We start from the raw sequence: 23852 nt of genomic DNA, 5'->3' as shown, positions 1-23852 counted from the left end.
AAATAAATAAAATCTTAAAAAAAGAAAGAAAGAAGAAAGAAAGAAAGAAAGAAAGAAGAAAGAAAGAAAGAAAGAAAGAAAGAAAGAAAGAAAGAAAGAAAGATTGATTACTAGATTTAGAACTATGATACTCTTCTTTTTTGGAGATTTCAGTCATCACAGTGAGGTTACATAAAGTTATTGGGCAAATGAAACCTGGACACAGAAAAAAAGCAGAGGAATTGATTAACAAGTAAACTTTTAATTAGCCCAGGGATAATAAAGAGAAGAGAAACTAGAAGCATAAAATTTTAGAGTGGAAAGGACTTCAAAGATACTCTAATCGGTGGTTTACAATCTGTGGGTTCCTAGAGTTTTTGCAAAGGGTCTGCAATTCCATATGCACATTTACATTTTCTTTATCTATGGACTTAGTTATTAATACTTAACCCCACAATTCCCCACTCCTGCCAGATTTTAATAGTCCTTTTACTTGAGAAGACAGAGAACTATTGATCTAGCCCAATTCTCTATTAGTAGCAGGACTGTCACCCAAGTGCACTTATGCCCACATATAGTGCTTCTTTATACATACATTCGATTTGTAGGGGAGTAGAGAAATTAAATCATTCCTTCACTTTCAGTTGCCAGTGGCTCCCTCAGGTATTTCCGTAAGTGTCCAACTGAGATCCTCGCTAGCTAAAATCTTTAATTATAGGATCAATAATCCTTTCCTGTTTGGGTGCTGGGTGTACCTTATTGATAAAAGTCATGTCCTAAGTCTAGTAGTTACAAAAGGTGGAACTAGGACTCAATAAATACTTATTGACTTCTACTAAAGTCAAGGAAGTAGAATGTTACAGATTTAAAAACATACACATAGTTCAATAATCTGGTATGGATGGGACAAAGAAAATTGTATCTTTTCTCCAAAAAGGTTAAAAAAAAGATAAAATTATTTTTTTATCCTCTCCATTTATTCTTGGCAAATAATGCCACATATTTTCCTTTCACGTTTTCATCAGTGCATCATTTTTTTAAAAAAGCAATAATCAGTTCCTCAAAACAGTGGTGTAAATAATAATTTATAGGCATAGTGCAAATCCCACAAGCTTTAAGGAAACAAAACCAAATGTTAATTTACAGAGTCAAACAACAGGAAGATAGCCTTTTACGTAAACGGATTCCTCTGTTGTAGGGGACAACAGCAAGAGAGTGAAAAAAGAATGGACTCTGGATGTCAATTTTCATTTTGCCAATTACTAGCTGTGACATCCTGAGAAAGTTCTCCAAACTTCAATTTCGTCCTATCTATAAAATGGTGAGAATATGTACTTTGCAGAGTTCTTAGGAAGATTAAGGGAAAAAACACACAGAAAATACCTAACACATGCTAGTTACTCAAAATTAGTTCCCCATTCTTCCCACATTTAGCTGTCCTCTTCTCTGATTGCTTTCTAAATCAAATTCAAAAGATGTTTCCTTTTTCCCCACTAGTTTTCATTCCATCTCCCTGTATTTGTCACTCTTAAAGTCTATCTCATTCTTTTCCTCTCCACGTTTTCTTTCAAGCTGTTTCCAATACCTACAAAGAATGACTATTTTTAACTAATCTTACTAGTCTCATTTTATCTATTCAATAAAATCTCTCCTCCACAGAGCAAAGGAATTTACAGAGGAAATAAGACAAACTGGAGGAAGCTTATTACTTACTGAATTTGTTAATGAGCGAAGCAATAGTCCTTACTCTTCCCATAGTATCCATAACCCTCCCCCCATAGGCCTATGCATCAAGCCCAGGATAATTACATTTCTGCCTCAAAATAAAATAAAATCCTCTACATCTTGTACTCTAAACACCAGTTGTATCTAAGTTGGATCAGTATCTCATGCTCTGTGTCTCTGATATGCTTATTTAAATCATTTTATATATACTCGGGCATCTCACTGTAATCCAAGTTGAAAAAGTCACTTTGGTTTCTCATAAATGGATATGCCACGGCTGACCTCATCAAAAAGGTAGAACTACATCCTATCATTAATGAACATGCCTCAGGTTCTTGAGATATGTTTTATAAAGAGAACTTAACTTAGTAGGTAAAAGAATGAAAGAGTCCCACAGGGAAAATTCTTGACTTCACATTTCTGACAGATTTGGGCTTTAGCTGTGACTGCTGAGAGCGGAGATGGGTGCCATCATAGCACCAAAGCTGGGCATACCCTCAGTTCTTACCCTGTGCCTCCCTGAATTTTAAGATTTCTGACCTTGTCTACTACCAACAGTTTTTAAACCTCTACTGCACCTTTGCTAGTATATAGCTTTATTCTCAGATAGCAAGTGTATTATCCAAGTTCAGAGATACAACTGAGGAATTAACATGAAAACCATGTTTCCTCAATAAATCAGAAGCTGCTAGTTAGCCTCGAGAGCCTATGAAAAAACACCAAAATGGTATCACTCAGTCACCAATCTAAAGAGAGAACTTTGACTCAAGGTATAGATGAAATTGTAATTATATAAATATATTTATAAATATTTATACAATTATATACTTATACATAAGCACTTACACAGACTTAGAAAAAAATGTAAGAACATTAATTCAAAAGGACTCACTGAAGAATAAACAGAATTTTCCATGATTTCCTTGAGGAGATACACAACTCATTCTTTAGGAAGGGTCCCTCTAAATCCAACCATTAGAAACCATATTCTCTAATTGTGTACTAGCAACACGTAAGCATCTTTTTTTTAATCCCCCCATTGCCAAGAAAGTGATCTTAAAGTACATGGGAACCTAAGGTCTCTGAGCAATCGCAATTTATGTTCCTCAAGCAGAAGAATCAATTGATCCAAATTCCCAATTGACAAAATAGGCCCATTCTATATAACAAGGTTAGAGTCCTGATTTTGCCACCAGAATAGTTACTACCCCTTCAGAGGACTCTATTTAAAGCTCAAAATAAGAATTGAGCATACAGTGAAGGTGATAAGTCAAACAGTATTACATAGATTCACGATGGTCTCTTCTAAATACTGAAAAAAGCTTTCACCAACTATATTTTGAATGTGGCTTTTGTTGACAGAAAAACCCCACAAAATCTGAAGATTGCCAATAATCTTCTCCACCTCCCTTACTAAATGTCTTATAAATTGAATTTAAAGGCCTTCCCCTTATAAACTGAATTTAAAGGTCTTCCCCTTACAGAGGCTTTCAGTTTTGATACCTTTTGCAAGAAAACAGTAGAGGAATTAATAAGCTCATTCAGTCACCAGAGCCTTTTAGAAACTATTCCAACCAGGGGTAAAAAAATGAATCATTCTAACCGTAGGAACATGGTTAGCAACTCTCAGCCGCATATTCTTTCCCCCCCCAGGACATACGTAAGTATGCCTTAAAGCACATAGGACAATCAATAACCACAGTGGTTACAACTACAAGCCGTTGTACTGCATGATTATTGAACAGCTGCCTTCCCATAGATCACGTGCAGACCCATACAATGGAAGGGCCAAGGGAACTAATATGCTGTACTGGCAAAAACAGCAAGTACCTTCCTATCTTACTCACCATAATAGCCTCACCAAATGTCCATTTCAGGACTAGCAGGATCAATACAGTTTATAAAGTAATAATGAAGAAAGCTGTTTCAGGCTAGGATATTGAAAGCCACCCATGCTACTCACCCTACTACATTTAACACTCGTTCTGCCAATAACACACACCATGGAAATAATTCTAGCTGGGAACATGGGAATCCGTTGAAAAACTTTTAAATCTGATGAGCAATAATTATAAGGGATGCTTTTTCCATGTAAACAAAAGCCTGGATATTTTGTCACATGATATTTCTTACATGAACAACAAACAAAACATGTGTTATATAGAGTTTCATTTCCCTACCAAAAATGGGGCTTACAAAAACGGAAGGTTGTTCTTATTCTGAATGTAGCCATTCCTTTACCCAAGGAGTCTGAGGAGTAACATTATCAACTGATCCCAAAAAAGTGCCGTGCAAGAGACCACTTATTGGAACACACATTTCCTGCTGCCAGTACTAGGAGGTCTAATCCTTATACTTCCATTTGGTCACCAGATTAGGTAAGAAAGAAAGAATAGTAGGAAAAAGAAGAAAATAGAAGAGAGGAGTGAAAAGGTGGAGGGAGGGGGTAAACAGACTGAATATAGGAGAAAGCAAGAAATAAAAGAGAAGGCAGGTGACTTGCTTGCCCAACTTTGGCTCTATGGTTCTATGAGCCAAAATGCATACTTAGTGACATGGTATCTCACAGGAAAAGGGGAAAAAGGGGTAAGCTGAGAGAGGTCAGGCCATGATGTTAATTTCTTTCCTGTACAAAGACAGTCTCTTGAGGACAAAGGCCTGCCTCCTGTAATGTAATGTCATAGTCCAGATGAGAGAGTTTCCTTCGAGGGAAGTTGGTGAGAAGTTCAAAACGTTCATTTGGATATCCTTTAGACTGGACGTGCTTCACCAAAGCCTATGAAAAATAAGAGAAAGACAAAGCTGTTAGATGGAAATAAAAAGAAGGAATATTTAAAGAATTAAATATCTTATATTCATTTTTATATCAGATAAGATATGAACTTCAAATTATTCTTTCACATAACCAAAGCTTACCCTCGTGAAAGGGCCAATATAACTCTTTGGATATATGTTCTTCAGTCCACCTACAGACATCTCTGCCACCTGTACACTGAATTCCTTCTTGCCTTTTCAGAAACCATCCCACTACAATACCCCTTTGACACACATCTTCAACATCTCACTCTCTATAGATGCTTCCCATCAAACTTAAACATGCTCAGTTGCTCCTTCAATCATTTTTTCCCCTCTGATTATTGCCCATTCTCTCTCTCTAGCTTCAAAACCAAACTTCTCAAAAAAGTGATCTAAACTTGCTGTATCGGGATCCCCGGGTGGCTCAGCAGTTTAGTGTCTGCCTTCAGCCCAGAGCCTGATCCTGGAGACCTAGGATCGAGTCCCACGTCGGGCTCCCTGCATGGAGCCTGCTTCTCCCTCTGCCTGTGTCTCTGCCTCTGTGTGTCTCTCATGAATAAATAAATAAGATCTTTTAATAAACAAACAAACAAACAAACAAACAAACAAACAAACAAACTTGCTGTATCTACTATCTCTCTCCCATTCCCTTCCAAATACTAGACCAGGGAGACAGTTCTGGGTATCAGCACCAGAGACCAGAACCTTCTTGTACTTCAGTCATACAGTCTTGAAGAATCATATTAATTATCTCCAGCCACAGCAAGTGGCCTGACCCAAGGGGGATTCACTCATAGGCTAAGCTAAGTTAATTAGACCCATTCTCTTTTCCAGGAATTAGAAACAGAGGGAAGGCCCATCAGCTGTGGACTTTAGATGTAAAGGCTGATGCCCTCAGCATCACTCTGATAAACTATGTGTAAGTTTAGAGGTAAACAAAAACCACCAATATATATAGAGAAGAATGATGTGAAGCAGAAAATTGGAAAAGGGAAACAAAACAGATCCCGTGAGAGAAATACACAGGAAAACAATCTTGGTTCTTAACCACTTTGCAGTTTCAGCTACTAGGATACCCAGGAGCCCCACTATAATCTTCAAACAATCCTGCTCCCCTTTCCCAGGTAATAATTTCAGTTGGGTTTCCATCCCATGCAGCCATAGGATAGAAAATCCTTGACTGGACAAACCCTGTGTGACTTGCGTAAGATAATCTGAGAAGGAAATAAAGTTACCCGAATGAAGATTCACCACAATCTTCTAGAGGCCAGACTGAATACCTACCATCTATTTCAAAGAATCATAAAGCCAATTATGCCAATTAATTAAGTTTCTATGCTTCGAGTAAACACTGTCAATTAAATATACTTACCAGCAGTTTAGCTTGCTCTGGAAGAGTGATCTGTTCCCTTTTCCCATCTGGATACCGCAACATCAGTTGTGCTTTTGGTCCTAAAGGAAAGGTTTAAAAAAAAAAAAAAAGATAGTAAGAGCTTAAGACAGAAGACTAAACAAATCAACCCCATCAGTAACATTCAAGTTTTAAATAAAGCAGGTCTAGAATGTAACTCACCATTTACATCTATGCCCTCCACTATTCCATCTGATTTTTCAGGTGACATCTCTAATATTTCTGAATCCACAGCTGGCAATCCTTGGTGGTTTGTGGCTGTTCCAGGCTCAGTTCTGGCTGGGGGCTCAGTCAGTGGCCTTCTATTCTCCTCTTTTCTATGCCCCAGATCTTTGTGGGGAGATTTTCTGGACTTGGCAAGATTTTCTATCTCCTCTTCTTCATCAGAGCCACAAACGGATATGAACTCCTCACTGCCAGAAAAAAGTTCAGATTCAGATTCTTCATCTGAGCGGCTATCCTGTTTTGTCTGTGTTGAATCAAAGTGTGTCTCTTGCAAGGAGGCTCTGATGGCAGCTTCTAGCTGGCTGTCTTCACTTGCATCTATAAGGCTCTCCTGCGAGATGCAGTCATAAAACATGGGTAAAAAGAAAAAGAAAATCGTTAAACCAAAAAAACAGATAAAGTCAAATAGGAAATAAGAAACAGAACCAGGTTGCCAATATTCTTTTCTGCTGAGTGTATCTCTTTCCTAAATTTTAAGCTATTTGAGTGCTACAACTTTGTCTTACACAGCCAAGATGGAATGTATATTTTAAAAACAAAAATAAAAACCACCTGGTTTTTAATTATATATTAATAATTATACCACCTGGCATAATGGTGTTGCAAACACAGGTTTTCTTTGTCAAAATGAATAGAATCAAGAAAATAGTTTATTCTCAGCCCAGAAAAATATAAGCAGGCTTTAAATATACAGCAAAAACATTAGTTTTTAAAATGACTCCACATGGGAAAGGATGTCTACCTTGCTTATCACTATGTTCTTCACATAGCAACGCTCCAACAGAGAAGGATATCAATAAATTCAGTAATCATCATTTTGCAAAAAATCTAACATTCAAATCAAAACAAAACAGCATATGGAATATGAAAAAATGACAGCTATGTTTTCCCAAGCTTAATTACAATGAAGGGTTTCATTGTGATCATGAGAAATGCAAATTTCAACAGTTGTCCCCTATGTAAAGTTCTGTCACAAATATCACTAAGCTGACTGAATCACAAAATATCGGTTATTTCAGTGGAACTTATTTAGACCCTAACTCAAATTATTTTTAAAAAAATTTTTGTAAGGTAACCAAAAGTTGAACACTAGACATCTCATGATATTAAAGAATTCCTGTTAATTTCTTAAAGGGTGTGTTACTGGTATTATGATTGTGTTTTAAAAAAATAGAGTCTTTATCTTTTAAAGATACATGCCAGGGGGATCCCTGGGTGGCGCAGTGGTTTAGCGCCTGCCTTTGGCCCAGGGCACGATCCTGGAGACCCGGGATCGAATCCCACGTCGGGCTCCCGGTGCATGGAGCCTGCTTCTCCCTCTGCCTATGTCTCTGCATCTTTCTCTCTCTCTCTGTTTGTGACTATCATAAATAAATAAAAAATTAAAAAAAAAAATAAAGATACATGCCAAAGTATTAATGAATGAAAAGATGAATTCTGAGATGCTCAATTAATTCCTTCCACTTTTGTTTTCTGGGTTTTTTAAAAAAGATTTTATTTATTTGAGAGAGAGAGAGAGAATTAGTGAGAGAGAAAGCGAGCAGGGGATATGGAGGGACAAAGGGAGAGAGAGAAGTCAACTCCCAGCTGAGCAAGGAGCCTGATGGGGGCTTGATCCTAGGACTCTGAGATCACGACCTGAGCCAAAGGCAGACACTTAACCGACTAAGCCACCCAGGCGTCCCAAGTTCCTTCTACTTTTGAACATGTTGAAAATTTTCCACAATAAAAAGGTAAAAAATATATGTGTTGCTAACAAAAAACTAAAAGAAACTCATTTTGGCTTTTACTATCTGCTAATCATATAGTAAAAAATTTAAAGGAAAAATGTTAAATAAATTTAAGACTAATCTACTACCAAAAAAGGGCAAGTAAAATGCCCACATGACCTTCAATGGCTTTTAGGTGGATTGCAGGTTTACAATAATGACAATGCACAGCATGTAGCTTGATTTTATTATTTTTTATTTTTTTTAAAGATTTATTTATTTATTTATTTATTTATTTATTCATTCATTCATTTATTCATTCATTCATTCATGAGAGACAGAGAGAGAGAGAGGCAGGCAGAGTACAGGCAGAGGGAGAAGCAGGCTCCATGCTGGGAGCCTGACATGGGACTCGATCCCGGGTCTCCAGGATCACACCCTGGGCTGAAGGCGGTGCTAAACCGCTGAGCCACAGGGGCTGCCCATGTACCTTGATTTTAAAGACTGTCTCCATGGTGACACTACTAACTTCCTATCCAATATCCATTCTCTTCTGATTTCTTATAGAATCCTAATGATGTCTATAAAAGAAAGTATGTCCAGCCAAAAAATTCCATTTATTAGTTTCTCTTGTTGTAGCTAGAAAAATAATTGTGCTATGGAGTTAAAGAAGCACTTACAGAGAAATTATAGAACTCACAGATATAATAGAAAAGTCTGAAATTAATGACTAAGATTCCATCTTAAATAAAAAAGCACCCACACAGAAAAAGAAAATTAAGTCAAACCCAAACTACACAGAAGGAAAAAGAGAAAGGACAGAAATCAATGACCTAGAAAACAGAAGAGAAATCATTAAAACGTAGAGCTAGTTGTTTAAAATCAATAAAACTGATAAGCCTCTAGCCAGACTGTCAGGAAAAAAAGAATCTACAAATTACCAATAATAGAATTAATAGTATTATTAAGGATTAATAATGATTGCTACAAATACTACAGTCATTAAAGGAATAACAAGGAAATAATAATGAACAACTTGTCAATATAGTCAACCCCTAAGATAAAATGGATAAATCCCTACAAAGACAAAACCTACTAAAGCTCATTAAAGCACAAGTGGGAGTGCCTGGGTGGTAGAGTCAGTTGAGTATCCAACTCTTGGTTTCAGCTCGGGTGGTGATCTCAGGGTCATGGGATATATCCCTCGTGGCTCTGCACTCAGCACAGTCTGCTTGAGACTCTTCCTCTCTCCCTCTGCCCCTCCCATTCGCACACTCTAGTGCTTTATCTCAAATAAATAAATCTTAAAAAAAAAAACAGAAGAAATGGATAATTTAATCTTAAATGGCTCAGAACTGCTTTGTGCCATAATTGCATTTTTCTCTAATTTTGAGATTGCTTTAAAATTTTAAATAATACTTTAATCTGCTAAAGACCTTCAATGTCACAAGAATGTCAAACCTAGTGACCATTTCTGAAGAAAATAAAATATTAAAATATGTATTATCACTGTCATAAAAATTTATTTCCATGAAATAAAGATGTAAATTTTTATAGCAAATTATTATATCCTATTAACTTTATGTAGTAATCAAACTTTCTATTATTAAAACAAAAAGAAGAAATAGATAATTCCTAATCTATTAATTAAATTGAATCTATAGTTTAAAAACTTCCCGCAAAAAAAGCTCTAGGTCCAGATGGCTTCACTGGTAAATGTCATGTAACATTAAGGAAGAAAAAGTATCAATTTTACACAAACTCTTCCTGAAAACAGAAGCAAAGGAAATACTTCCCAATTCATTATGAAGCCAGCATTACCCTAATACCAAAACCAGACAAACACATTACAAGGAAGACAAAAGACAAAGAAACTACAAACCAATATCCCTCATGAACATAGGCCCAAGAATCCTTGACAGAATTTTGGCAAATGAAATCCAACAATATATAAAAGAGCAATCCATCAGTAACCAAGTAGCCTAGGTTTTTAAGCCTAACTTTTTTAGCCTAGGAATGTAAGCTTGGTTTAAGATTAAAACGCCAATCAATAGGGGCACCTGGGTGACTCAGTTGGTTAAAGCATTCACCTTCTGCTCAGGTCATGATCCTGAGGTCCTGGAATCAAGCCCCATGTCAGGCTCCCTGCTTGGCAGGGAGCCTGCTTCTCCCTTTCCCAATGCCCCTGCTCATGCTCTCTCTCTCTCAGATAAATAAATAAAATTAAAAAAGAAAAAAAAAAAGCCAACCAATAGAATTCGATAAAAAAAACAACAACAACAAACCAATGTTCATCTAAACAGACGTAAAAAACTTTTGACAAAATTCCCTCATGATAAAAACTCAGCAAACTAGGACTAGAAGGAAACTTCCCTCAACCTGATAAACTGTATCTATAAGAAAAATATAGCTAGCATCAAAGTTAATGGTGAATGAGTGAAGACTTTCACCCCAACACCAGAAGCAAATTAAGGAGGTCTAATCTCACTACTTCTATGTAACTTTGTACTGGAGGTCTTACCTGAGAAAAAGGCATAGAGATTGGAAACCTCAGGGTTGTGAGTTTAAGCCCCACATTAGATGTATAGTTTACTAAAATAAATAAACTAAACTAAATAACTAAATAAGCAAGCAAGCTCATGTGGATCTCTCTGTCATAGATCCCTCCCATGTTAAAAAAATTTTAAGATTTTATTTATTTATTCATGAGAGACACAGAGAGAGGAAGAGACATAGGCAGAGGGAGACGCACGCTCCTCACAGAGAGCCCGATGTCCCAGATCATGTCCTGAGCTGAAGGCAGGATGCTCAACTGTTGAGCCACCACCTTCCACTCAGGTCCTGATCCTGGAATCCAGGATCGAGTCCCCCATCGGGTTCCCCGCTGGGAGCCTGCTTCTCCCTCTGCCTGTGTCTCTGCTGCTCTGTGTCTCCCCTGAATAAATAAATCTTTTTTTAAAAAAAAGATTTTATTTACTTATGATAGAGAGAGAGAGAGAGAGAGAGAGAGAGAGAGAGAGAGAGGCAGAGACACAGGCAGAGGGAGAGGCAGGCTCCATGCCGGAAGACCGACGTGGGACTCGATCCCCGGACTCCAGGATCGCGCCCTGGGCCAAAGGCAGGCGCTAAACCGCTGAGCCACCAGGGATCCCCTATATAAATCTTTTTAAAAAAATTTTTAATTAAAAAAAAACAAAACAAAACTCATATGTGGAAACATAAAAGGCCTGAAATAACCAAATAACTATAAAGTTGAATTTACACCATGCAATTTCAAGACTTATAAAGCTACAGCAATCAAGACAGAAAATATCTGTGTAAAGAAAGATTTATCAATTGAAAAGACCCCAGGGATGCATGGGTGGCTCAGCAGTTGGGCATCCACCTTCAGGACGTGATCCTGGAGTCCCAGGATCAAATCCCACATCGAGTTCCCTGCGTGGGGAACTTCTCCCCTCTGCCTCTCTCTGGGTCTCTCATGAATAAATAATTTATAGGCAGCCCGGGTGGCTCAGTGGTTTAGCACTGCCTTTAGCCCACAGCCTGATCCTGGGGTCCCAGGATCGAGTCCCACGTCAGGCTCCCTGCGTGGAGCCTGCTTCTCCCTTAGCCTGTGTCTCTGCTCTCTCCTCTCTCTCATGAATAATAAATAAAATCTTAATAATAAAAAAAAAAAGAAGAAGAAGAGTCCATAAATGCACATATACATCTCCATTTGTTAACAAAGGTGCAAAAGGTAATTCAATGGGAAAAGGATGTGTTTTTAACAGAAAGTGCTGGGGAGGGCACCTGGCTCAGTAGGTTAAGGCGACAGCCTTCAGCTCAGGTCATGAACCCAGGATCAAGCCCCATTGCATCATGCTCCCTGCTCAGCAGGGGAACCCATTTTTCCCTTTGTCTGCTGCTCCTCCTGCTTGTGCTGTCAAATAAATAAAATCTTTCAAAAAAATAAAAAGAAACGTATAAAAAAACAACAAATGGTGCTAGGATAAATATACAGCCATATGTAGATAAACAAAAAACCCAAACTCAATCTTATCCTGACACCATATACAAAAATTAATTTAAAATGAATGGTTGACTTAAGAACTAAAATACAAAAAAAAAAAAAAAAAAAAAAAAAAGAACTAAAATACAAAAAATATGGGATAAAATCTTGGGTTAGGCTAAGATTTCTTTTTTTTTTTAAATTTTTATTTATTTATGATAGTCACACAGAGAGAGAGAGAGGCAGAGACACAGGCAGAGGGAGAAGCAGGCTCCATGCACTGGAAGCCCGATGTGGGACTCGATCCCAGGTCTCCAGGATCGCACCCTGGGCCAAAGGCAGGCGCCAAACCGCTGCACCACCCAGGGATCCCCTAGGCTAAGATTTCTTAGATAAGAGAGAAAAAGCACAAAGTATAAAAGTTTATGATTTGGGGGAATCCCTGGGTGGCTCAGCGGTTTAGTGCTGCCTTCAGCCCAGGGCGTGATCTGGAGACCTGGGATCGAGTCTCACGTTGGGCTCCCTGCATGGAGCCTGCTTTGCCCTTTGCCTGTGTCTCTGCTTTTCTCTCTCTCTCTCTCTCTCTCTCTCTCATGAATAAATAAAATCTAAAAAAAAAAAACGTTTGATTTGGATTTTATGAAAATTTTAAAATTTGCTCTTCAGAAGACAATTAAGAAATGAGCAAGTAAGCAACAGACTGACAGAAAGTATCTTCAAACCACATACCCAACAAAGGCTTACTATCTAAGAAATTCTTACAACCTAATAAGAGAAAAATAAAAAAATGAGCCAGAGATCGGAGTAAACACTACCAAAAGAGGGATAGCATAAGAGCATGTGAAAAGATGCTCATATCAACTTGTAAATTTTAAAATAAAGCTATAATTATTTTAAAAGATCTTACTTTATTTTGGACAAAGAGAGAACATGTGCTTGAGCATGGCCGGGGGTGGGAGGTAGGCGGAGAAAAGAGGGAAGGAAAAGAAGGGGAAAGAATCCCAGGCTGACTCTGTGCTGAGCAAGGAACCCAGTACGGGGCTCAATCTCAATCCTGAGAGCATGACCTGAGCTGAAACCAAGGGTCGAATGCTTAACTAACTGAGCCACCCAGGCACCCCCTATAACATTTTTTATTTATTTATTTATTTTTTAAATAACATTTTTTAAATAAAATGAACCCTATAACTTTTTTTTTTATAACTTTTTTTAAATAAAATAAACTTGGGCAGCCCAAGTGGCTCAGCGATTTAGCGTCGCCTTCATCCCAGGGCATGATCCTGGAGACCCAGGATCAAGTCCCACGTCAGGCTCCCTGCATGGAGTCTGCTTCTCCTTCTGCCCCTCTCTCTCTTGGATGGATGGATGGATGGATGGATGATGGATGGATGGATGGATGGATGAACAAATAAATAAAATTGAGGCTGACTTATTACATACACAAAAGCAAAGAGGTGCCTATATGACATGCAATGGCTTGGACTGACCATTGATAACACTGTGTACCATATAAGGTTGATTTTAAAGAATGACACTATGATGGACACTACTAGTTTCCTATCACACAATCTTCTTTGCCTTAACGTCAATTGCGTTTGGGCAAGAAATGTGTCCAGCTAAAATAAGCAGAACTCTTATCTGTGGCTGTTTACTTTTATATAGAGGCACTATCTCCTTCCTCCTTGTCCATGCTTGGATATAATGCCTGGGAGCACAGCATCTATATTGTAAACATGAGAACAAAAGCCAATATTAAGGATAGAGGAGGGGGTGGGGGTAAGAGGAGGAATCCGGTTCCTTGATGACATCCACAGGAGTCATGTCCTAGATTGCCTGCCTCAACTTCTTGTTGAGAGAAGTAGGTATCTTCCTTGTTTAAGTCATTATTGTTGGGTTTCTCTTGCAAACAGTTCACGAACATTTGTAACACAGAATTTAGTATAAGAAATGGAGTCTGAGGTAGGTACTAGTTACCCAAATCACCCCTATGTATTTGTCCAATGTTATGGTCCCACTCTTTCCCCACTAAAAGCCTTACTTTTCTTAGACCCAATGAAGTTGTAGACTCAATTTATGTTGTTGTAATTCAGAAACTCACAAGCTCAGGCTCTGGTTTTTGACAATATCAGCCTCATGACTACCAAGGGTAGAAACGCTTAGGGCAATTATAAAAATTCTCTGAGGGGACACCTGGGTGGCTCAGCGGTTGAGCCACTGCCCTCAGCTCAGGGTGTGATCCCGGAGTCCTGGAATCGAGTCCCACATCGTGCTCCCTGCGCGGAGCCTGCTTCTCCCTCTGCCTATGTTTCTGCTTCTCTCTGTGTGTCTCTCATGAATAAATAAACAAAATCTTAAAAAAAAAAAATTCTCTGAGTTTTTTTATGCCTTAAAAAGGTTTCTGGGTGGCCCAGGTGGCTCAGTGGTTTAGTGCTGCCTTCAACCCATGTCCTGATCCTGGAGACCCAGGATGGAGTCCCACGTCGGGCTCTATGCACAGAGCCTGCTTCTCCCTCTGCCTGTGTCTATGCCCCCACCCGTCTCTCATTAATAAATTTAAAAAAAATTTTTTTAAAGGGTTCTACATAAGTAAAACTTCTCAAAAATAAATAAATAAATAAAAAACACTTCTCTGAGTAATGAAAAAAGCAAACAAAAACCAAAAACCTCCCAAAATACTGTGTTTATACATAAAGATGAAACCATGTTTTAATTCCGCACTAATTTGTCTACCTAAATAAAACTTCTCTAAAGGGGAATAAGAATTCTATACCACTCCTTGGCAAGCACCCAAAGCATATTGTGCCTGGGGGTACTTTATTCTAGGTGATAACTTAAGGAACTGTTTCACAACTGCATGATATGACTGCTTAAGTCATATCCTCTAAAACTAATTTTATTGTCACTGCCATCAAATCCAAATAGCACCTACAACGAACGTGTGATTCCTGTATCTTTGAAGCTCTCTTACTTACCACTGATCTTGATTCTAAGTATCAAACAGGTCTGCCTCATAATAGCATATTATAGAAATAATCTCTAGATGGGCCAGAGAGCCAAGCCCCAGAGCTATGTAGCCAGTAATAATGCCCAGCTATACCATCATCAGAGTGGTCTACGGAAAAGAGCATTTCCACTGCTGCTTGGACTTGGATACCAAAAGTCCTAGCAGTGCTGCCCCTGAAGAAGTAGCTTACTCTGTCACCTGGCTTGCCATAGCAGTCCCTCCTGTCTACTGCTACATACTCACATTGTTTACTTCTAAATCCAAGTCTCAGGTCACTTGGCTGTACCCTAACTGCAAGGGAGACTGGGAATATGAATCTTGTAATTTCACTGAGAAGACTGAACCCTTATGTAGCAAATTATCAAAATACAAGGAGGGTGTCTAAGATGTGTGCAGCTGCAAACTCTGTCCAAAACTTATATTAGTATCTTTGCTGAAAACATTTTACACAAGACATTTATTATACAGTTAGACTTAACTGCCCATCACCATTCTCAGGCATACTTACTGAACGGGCACATTTTTTGGGGGGACTGCTAGAAAGTCCATCCAGTTGCCCATGTTCACCCAGAAATCCTGTCACTTGATCCAAGAAAGAAGATACATCTAACTGGTGCCACTCTACTAGCTTCTGACCTAAAAATTAAAAACCAGGATATATAATAAAATCAATACTCTTTCTGAACATTCTCATTAAGTATTTCTTTTTGGCATATGCATAATTAAAATTTACTAGGAACATACATTCCATCCTTCACCAGCATAAATTATATAAAGCTTCCATAAACTAGGGGATACAATAATAATAACCAACATAAGAGACTCCTAGGTATCATGACAGGGCTACTTTATCTGCTACTTTATCTGCTGATATCACTTTTTGCCATTTAAGAAGAAGAGATTCAGATAAAGCAGTATCTAAATAAAATAATAATAATAAAACTAGCTCTACCCACCCTCTGCTTCCCTGGTGGGATTACATCGTATAATTTAACAATATTAACATTTTAATAATAGGAAACCCAAGGGAATCCTTTATAAAAGGACAAGAAAGGTAAACAGCTATTCTTTGAAAGGACAGAACTGTACAAAAATATAAAATACTACCATCTCCTAAAGTTACTAGTAACAGACTGAAATACATACTTCACAGATTTTTAAACATTTCTCAAGGGCATGAACAAAACGCTTTAACTAAATTATTACAAATTTCTCTGAAACTGGATCCAAGAGAAATATTACAGATTATTGAGATAACTGAAAGATAAATAAGAGGTTAAAGACTATAAAGGGACATAAATCTTACCTGTCCGTGGATCCAAGATGGAGACATAGGGGAAATCCCCCAACTTATAAAACTGTATGTATCTCTGACCTTCTTCACTGTCGTGATAAACCTGTTAAATCATTGATAGTACAAAAAAGGTTAGCTTCTTTAAAAAGTGTCAACTATCTCCTTGTTATATACCAATAGCAATTAATTATCCAAATATACCTTTGGTATATGTTAGAATCTCACTCCTGCATTAAACAGAATATGAAAATTATCTGGTGTGAATTCTCTCAATTTCTTGCCCTGAATCCCTCTGGAAACTTACAGAAACATAGAAATCTGTTCTTCCTCCCTTCCCAGTACAAAAGAGGTATTACCCTTCCTGTTTAAGTTGTCTGTCCATCTATGTCATTCCTGACTCTCAACCATATACATATTAATAAATCACAATATATTAAGATCATATGCTTGAGTACCTAGCACAGTGCTAGACAAAGAGATAGCCAACCAACAGGTGCTGAATAAAAGGTTACCATTCAGAAAAATCATATTGAATTTAGTGGCCTACAACACATGAGAAGGCAAATGAATAATACTAATAGCATATCTTGCATTGGGAAAAGAATTAAGGTCATTCAGAAGTTTCTATTTTCAGTTAATTTTTCATAAATAAAAAATTAGAGTAAGGTTATCTAACTTTAGCTTGATAACTTATAAAAAAGAAAGTACAGGGATCCCTGGGTGGCGCAGTGGTTTAGCGCCTGCCTTTGGCCCAGGGCGCGATCCTGGAGACCCGGGATCGAATCCCACGTCAGGCTCCCGGTGCATGGAGCCTGCTTCTCCCTCTGCCTATGTCTCTGCCTCTCTCTGTGTGTGTGTGTGACTATCATAAATAAATAAAAAATTAAAAAAAAAAAAGTACAATCAGCAAGACCCTAAGGACATATGGATGGGGGAGTATCAAACTCAAGCTAAAATCCAGGCCTTAGTCAAATGCTTTTCCATTACTTCAAGAACTTCTATATCTGAACTGTCGATTACAGTAATCACTAGAACATGTGGTATTGAAGTACCTGAATGTTGCCAGTCTGATACTGCTAAGTATAAAATACACACCAGATCTTTAAGATTTAACACCAACAAACAAACCTTCAATATTTTATTTTATTTTTTTTTTTTAAGATTTTATTTATTTATTCATAGAGACACACAGAGAGGGATCCCTGGGTGGCGCAGTGGTTTAACGCCTGCCTTTGGCCCAGGGCGCGATCCTGGAGACCCGGGATCGAATCCCACATCGGGCTCCCGGTGCATGGAGCCTGCTTCTCCCTCCTCCTGTGTCTCTGCCTCTCTCTCTCTCTGTGTGACTATTATAAAAAAAAAAAAAAGAGAGAGAGAGACACACACAGAGAGAGAGAGGCAGAGACACAGGCAGAGGGAGAAGCAGGCTCCATGCAGGGAGCCCAATGTGGGACTCGATCCCGGGTCTCCAGGATCACACCTCAGGCTGCAGGCGGCTCTAAACTGCTGCGCAACGGGGGCTGCCCAAACCCTCAATATTTTAGTATTAGTTTTATATGAGAGAGCGATTTTAGAAATATATTAAAATTAATTCCACTTATTCCTTTTGATCTTTTTAAATGTGGCTACTAAAAAACTTTACTTATATGGCTCATGTTATATCTCTTCTAAATAGTACAGTTGTACATTCCATCAAAATATATAAACTTTTCTGAGATAAGAGTATTACATGGTTTATATGGCTTGGTTCTTTTTCGCCTCCTTCCCTTAGGAGTTCACTGCTGCCCTTATTTTCATTTGTCCTTATTATTTCAGCCATTATGGGCAGTTTTACTTTTTCATATGTCACAATTTAACTGTTATTAATTTTCCCCCATTCTATAACCTAATGCCTCCTCCCCAACATCCCATATTATAAAAGTAAAATACCATAAAAATCTTGATTAATGCTCCTCCTCACCTGCCAGAAAATGAAATGTTCCCGGATAATATTCTTCACAGCTTCATTGCTCCACACATCACGGTTGAGGCACTGGCATGCAAAGTCTTGTACATTTTGAATGTTTATCATTAGCCACTTATTTTGCATCTGGCCACACTCTTTGGCCTGTAAGAGTAAATTTATATATCATTTGTCAGAAATACTTTCTACTTGTAATTGATATGTTTCACAATTCAGAAGCTATCTTCATATTAAGTTTTTTTCTGAAGTACATCTAGAATTTTCAGTATCTATACATTATTTACATTAATTTGCATATTTCTATTATCATTGTACCACCTATTTTCAGCATTTTTCAAATTTAAATTAACTGTTTTTTTTTTTCATTTATACACCGTTACTTGCTTAATGGCTAGATTTGTGCTGTACATTTAAATATCTTTCCCTAAAAATGATTCCAGGGCAGCCCGGGAGGCCAAGTGGTTTAGTGCCGCCTTCAGCTTGGGGTATGGTCCTGGAGACCCGGGATCGAGTCCCATGTTGGGCTCCCTGCATGGAACCTGCTTCTCCCTCTGCCTGTGTCTCGGCCTCTCTCTCTCTCTCTATGTCTCTCATGAATAAATAAATAAAATCTTTAAAAAATTTTTTTTAAAAATGATTCCACAAGGGGATCCCTGGGTGGCGCAGCGGTTTGGCGCCTGCCTTTGGCCCAGGGCGCGATCCTGGAGACCCAGGATCGAATCCCACATCGGGCTCCCGGTGCATGGAGCCTGCTTCTCCCTCTGCCTGTGTCTCTGCCTCTCTCTCTTTCTCTCTCTGTGACTATCATAAATAAATAAAAATTTAAAAAAAAATGATTCCACAAACAAGGTCAACAAATCATATAATTATATTGTAATCTCTTCCAATCCCTACTCATAAATATCCCTCCTTCTAAACAGATGAAAGCAGTATGTATGTTACTTTGTTTTCTTTTTCAAAAATCCCATACACGGGGGATCCCTGGGTGGCTCAGTGGTTTGGCGCCTGCCTTTGGTCCAGGGTGTGATCCTGGAGTCCCGGGATCAAGTCCCACGTCGGGCTCCGTGCATGGAGCCTGCTTCTCCCTCTGCCTGTGTCTCTGCCTCTCTCTCTCTCTCTCAGTCTGTGTCTCTCATGAATAAATAAATAAAACATTTTTTAAAAAAAGAAAAAAAATCCCATACACGTCTATAAATACTTCAGAATGTGTTTTGCATATATAGTTCCAAATACCATTTTCTTCTCAATTATAAGGCATCTATTTTACAGAATCACCCAAATACTTCAGTAAGAGCCACCAAGGATGCCTTCTTTTTTTTTTTTTTTAAGATTTTATTTATTTATTCATGAGAGACACACACAGAGAGAGAGAAGCAGAGACAGGCAGAGGGAGAAGCAGGCTCCATGCACCGGGATCAGGCCCTGGGCCGAAGGCGGCACTAAACCGCTGAGCCACCCGGGCTGCCCAGGATGCTTCTCTTAAGGTTGTTATTCCTAAGGGTGAATTTCAAAACATGAGATCACAGGATCACAGAATATTTCAGAATGATCTCCAAGACTCCCCAGTGTATGGTACAAATAAATCATGAGTGTGCACTTTTTGCTTCACAGTTCCTCATTACCATAAAGACCTAGAAATGTTGTCAAATAGGAAAAGAATGGCAGGAAAGCAAATGAGCAAATGCTACCTCAAACCTCTGCATAGGAACTAAAATGAAGCTTTCATTAATTCAGATTCATTCATTCAACAAGTACTTACTGAGAACCTACCATGTTTCAGGCACAGTTAGATGGTGTGCTATAGCAATCATCAGAACACAAAACCCCTGCCGCCTTCATGAAGCTTACACTGCAGGGCAAAACCTTATACCAGCAAAAATACCTGAAGATCTATTAAGAAATTACTGCTAGAAGGAAGGAGCCAAAGCAGATACAAATTTCATGCAAAGCAACAGAGTCTGGACGAATTGTAAGAGGCTTAACAAAATCTCACTAAATAATACAAATTATATGAAGTCAAGGACTAGAGGTGAATATGACCATGGGACAATGATGAATCTTCCCTCTTGGAATCGATTAGGCTGTTCTGAGTCAATATTCAAAAGCCATGGGGCACCTGGGTGGCTCAGCAGTTGAGTGTCTGCCTTTGGCTCAGGTCGTGATCCCGGGGTCCTGGAATCGAGTCCCACTCCCTGCAAGGAACCTACTTCTCCCTCTGCCTGTGTCTCTGCCTCTCTCTCTCGCTCTGTGTCTCTCATGAATAAATAAATACAATCTTTAAAAAAAAGAAAAAAGCCATTATAGGGAGATCCAAGGGCAAGTGTGGCTATACCAAATAGAGAGGCTGTGATGGGATTTATCATGACAAGGGGGAAACAGTAAAGACTAATCCCTCAGTCCCAGACAGATTAGGAAAGTAACAATACTTCAATAATAAATATATATGAATAAAGCTAAGAAAAAATATTAAAATACTTTCTTATGGAAATGTTAATTATTTTTACCCACATTTATAGTAAGTACTTTTGAAATTAATAAAGTACTCTTATTAATTAGGAATAGGTACATGTGTAACTGACTTTAGTAAATATGGATTTATTAAAATAAGGAATATCAAGGAAATTGTTCTGATTCTTTCTGTACAATATACTCCAGATTATACCATTCATTCAATCATTTAACAAAGATTTAACAAGGGCCAACTATGTGCCAGAAACCCTTCCAGGCACTGTGGAACAGTAAATAAAACAAAGTCCCTGTGTTCACAGAACTTAAGGGCTAGGGAGAAAAATAAGAAAACCTAAAGGATGCCTGTGGATGGCTCAGTTGGTTGAGTATCCTACTCTGAATCTCAGTTCAGGTCTTGATCTCAGGGTTTTGAGTTCAAGACCGTGTTGGGTTCCATGCTGGGTATGGAGCCTACTAGGAAAAAAAAGAAAAAGAAAAGAAAACCTAAGAAATGTTCCATTGCCCAGGTCAGATCATTAATTCAAAGTACTTTGCTCACTCAGCTCCAGCTACATTGGTTTTCTTGGCTGTATCCGAACTAGGCCTAGGTCTTTCCAGCATCAGTACCTTTACACTTAATCGTTTTGTCTACTCTTTCCCTGGACCTTTCCATGATTCACACTCCCTCACTCCATTCAGGTTTCTATCAAATCCCATCCTTTCATAATCTTCCCTATCTAAAATAGTTCTTGTCCTCTCACAACTACAAACATATGTGAAACTTATAAAATCAATTTTGCTTTCAATTTACGAGTAAGCACAGTTGTACTTAATGGCCTGCTTCTTCCTTTGCCTGTGTCTCTGCCTCTCTCTCTCGGTGTCTCTCATGAATAAATAAACAAAAATCTTAAAAAAAAAAAAAAAAAGAAAAAGTGATATAACTTAACAAAATGAATAAAAGTTCAGATGACAGTATCAAAAAAGACTCACATTTTCCCTCAATGAACAAGCAGCAGAGTAACTGCTTTTATGAACCTAAAGTGATGGAAGTTAAATCAGGCTCACAGTTAGCTATTTCATCAAGCCCTACAGCAACTCAGTAGCTACTAAAAAATGGAAAATATGGCACAACAAACTCAGATCCTTTTTGTCTTTCATGTTGCTGCTATTCTCTCTGAATGGTTGAATTATCACCAGAAGAGTAGAAAGGATAGGCAGCTGCCATATTTAGATCACCAGGCAAAGAAAAAGAAAACACCTTTGACCTGACTAATGAACATCAAAGACTCTCTCAACTCTAGTCTTATTTACATGACAAAAATGAAATACTGGTTTGGTCAAATCAACATCATGTGGATTTTGATTTTGATTTACATTCAGTCAAACACTTTCAGGTTTTACAATTCAGAAAATTAAAACTGAAGAAGATGTTTACAGTTAAATTTTTAATCCTCAGTAGTTCATTTAGGCTACTCTAAGAGTCTGTCAAAGTACAAAATCTTTAAAAAAACAATAATCACTCATTTCCAAATATACAGCTACAAACATTTTTATGATTAATGTTTAAGCCTACTTTATCCTAACACATAAGATTTACTTGAAATTTAAGTGATTTCCATCCGTAAAAATACTATTCTGACTCAAAAGAGCGTTAACATGTTATTCAACACACAAAAGCAACTGTGGTTTGAACACTTCAACAGAAGAATATTTAAGATTGTAACCAAACCTGTTCATTTAACAAATACCTTGTTTCTATAAAATAGTAGAAACCAGGTACCAAGGATTACCAAAATAAAAAGAAACATGTTATCCCTGCCTTCATTAAGCTTATAATTTAGCAGACAATCAAATAAATGTGCCCTGGCAAGTTTTCCTTTGGCTTTAGCCAAATTAAAACCAAGAACTGAGCGATGCCTGGTGGCTCAGTGGGTTGAGCATCTGCCTTTGGCTCAGGGTGTGATCCTGGGGATCGAGTCCCACATCGGGCTCCCTTCTCCCTCTGCCAGTGTCTCCACCTCTCTGTCTCTCATGAATAAATAAAATATTTTGAAAATAAATAAAAATAAAACCAAGAACTGAGGGATAATACCTTCTACAACTATTTAGATATTCTTTTAAAATACAATAAGATCCCCATAGAAATATGGGCAAAAGATACCTACAATTCACAAATGGCCAATAAACACAGGCCTACTATTCTCAATAGTCATCAAAGAAACATAAACTACTAAAAAAAATTAAGTTTTTTTCCCAGAAACTACCAAAATGACAACAATTCTAAGCAATACCACACAAGGGTAATACAAGGATTTTATGAAACAATCTCTTATACTGCTGGTAGAAATATAAATCAATGCAACCTTTTAAGTACTTCATACTGGTGTCATACTTAAGACGCCAATTCTCTATAAGCTGGAAATTTTTTTTTTCTTAGATAAAAATGGCATTGAAAATGAATAAATTTATAGCTAAGGCTTACAATTTCCAACAACTTACTGTTTCAAAGCTGCCTTTATGCATCAAATCAATGGGTGGCCGGAATAGATCTGCAAGGGTAGTTAGTTTCTTATCTATTGCTCCTCCGTTCCTTAATTCCTGTTCTTGCCGAACTGCAACACAGGAGGATAGGAAAGTTTCAGTTAGCCAGAAAATAAAAGCCACGAATCTCAAAATAAAAAGAACATGCATCAACTCTAAGAATTACTTAACAATGTGCCTACTAACCTCAGGCAAATGCAAATATCTAATGCTGACTCTGAAAAAGATACAAAGCAAGATGGGGAGGGTCTCTTGAGACCTAGTGGTGCTCTCAAGCCAAACATAAAGGCAAAACCTGAAAATTACAGTAGCATCATCTAATCACAGTATCTCCCTTTCATATTCCAAGCCAATTTAAACACAGGAGAAAATTTTCATCTCCATTTATCCAGTTTGAAAGTGATTCTAAATCTATCTGTTGTGTGTAGGTACATTCCAATCTTTAAAAATTCTGGCAGTGAGGGAGAATGACCAACCACATGTTGTCACCTTCTCCTGGAAGGGCACAGGCTTCCCTGGATGACCTGTATCAGCCTGGTTTCCCCTTTAACTCATTCCAAAGTTACAAAACCTATCTGTGCTGCAATGAGCTCTCTATAAATCAACTACAAAATCAAGCAGAGTCCAACAATTTTTCAGATATTCTCTAGGCAACTTTCCTTCTAAGATTCCATTGCTAAATCACTACTAAATCCTCTAAAGATACAAGGCCAAGAATCTCACTCATCCTAACTTATTTCACAGAAAGATATAAACCTATTGCAAACAA

The 23852-nt window shown here is 38.0% G+C and overlaps 1 protein-coding gene across 1 annotated transcript in view; it reads right to left on the bottom strand.

The window, feature by feature from the left end:
* Positions 1-98: 98 nt before the first annotated feature.
* The window catches only part of UBXN7 (UBX domain protein 7), a 56605-nt gene continuing 32851 nt past the window's right edge, over positions 99-23852 (bottom strand). Inside the window, exons 5-11 of the mRNA XM_055316148.1 lie at positions 23042-23154; positions 18092-18238; positions 16144-16234; positions 15346-15473; positions 6074-6467; positions 5873-5952; positions 99-4480 (exon numbers count right to left, since the gene is read on the bottom strand). Coding sequence (XP_055172123.1) covers positions 4319-4480; positions 5873-5952; positions 6074-6467; positions 15346-15473; positions 16144-16234; positions 18092-18238; positions 23042-23154 — 1115 coding nt within the window. The 3' untranslated portion in view covers positions 99-4318. The remainder of the gene's footprint in view (positions 4481-5872; positions 5953-6073; positions 6468-15345; positions 15474-16143; positions 16235-18091; positions 18239-23041; positions 23155-23852) is intronic.

The sequence above is a fragment of the Nyctereutes procyonoides genome, unplaced genomic scaffold (genome assembly GCF_905146905.1).
Source record: "Nyctereutes procyonoides isolate TBG_1078 unplaced genomic scaffold, NYPRO_anot_genome, whole genome shotgun sequence".
Lineage (NCBI taxonomy): Eukaryota > Metazoa > Chordata > Mammalia > Carnivora > Canidae > Nyctereutes > Nyctereutes procyonoides.
This window is presented reverse-complemented; position numbering and strand designations above follow the sequence as displayed.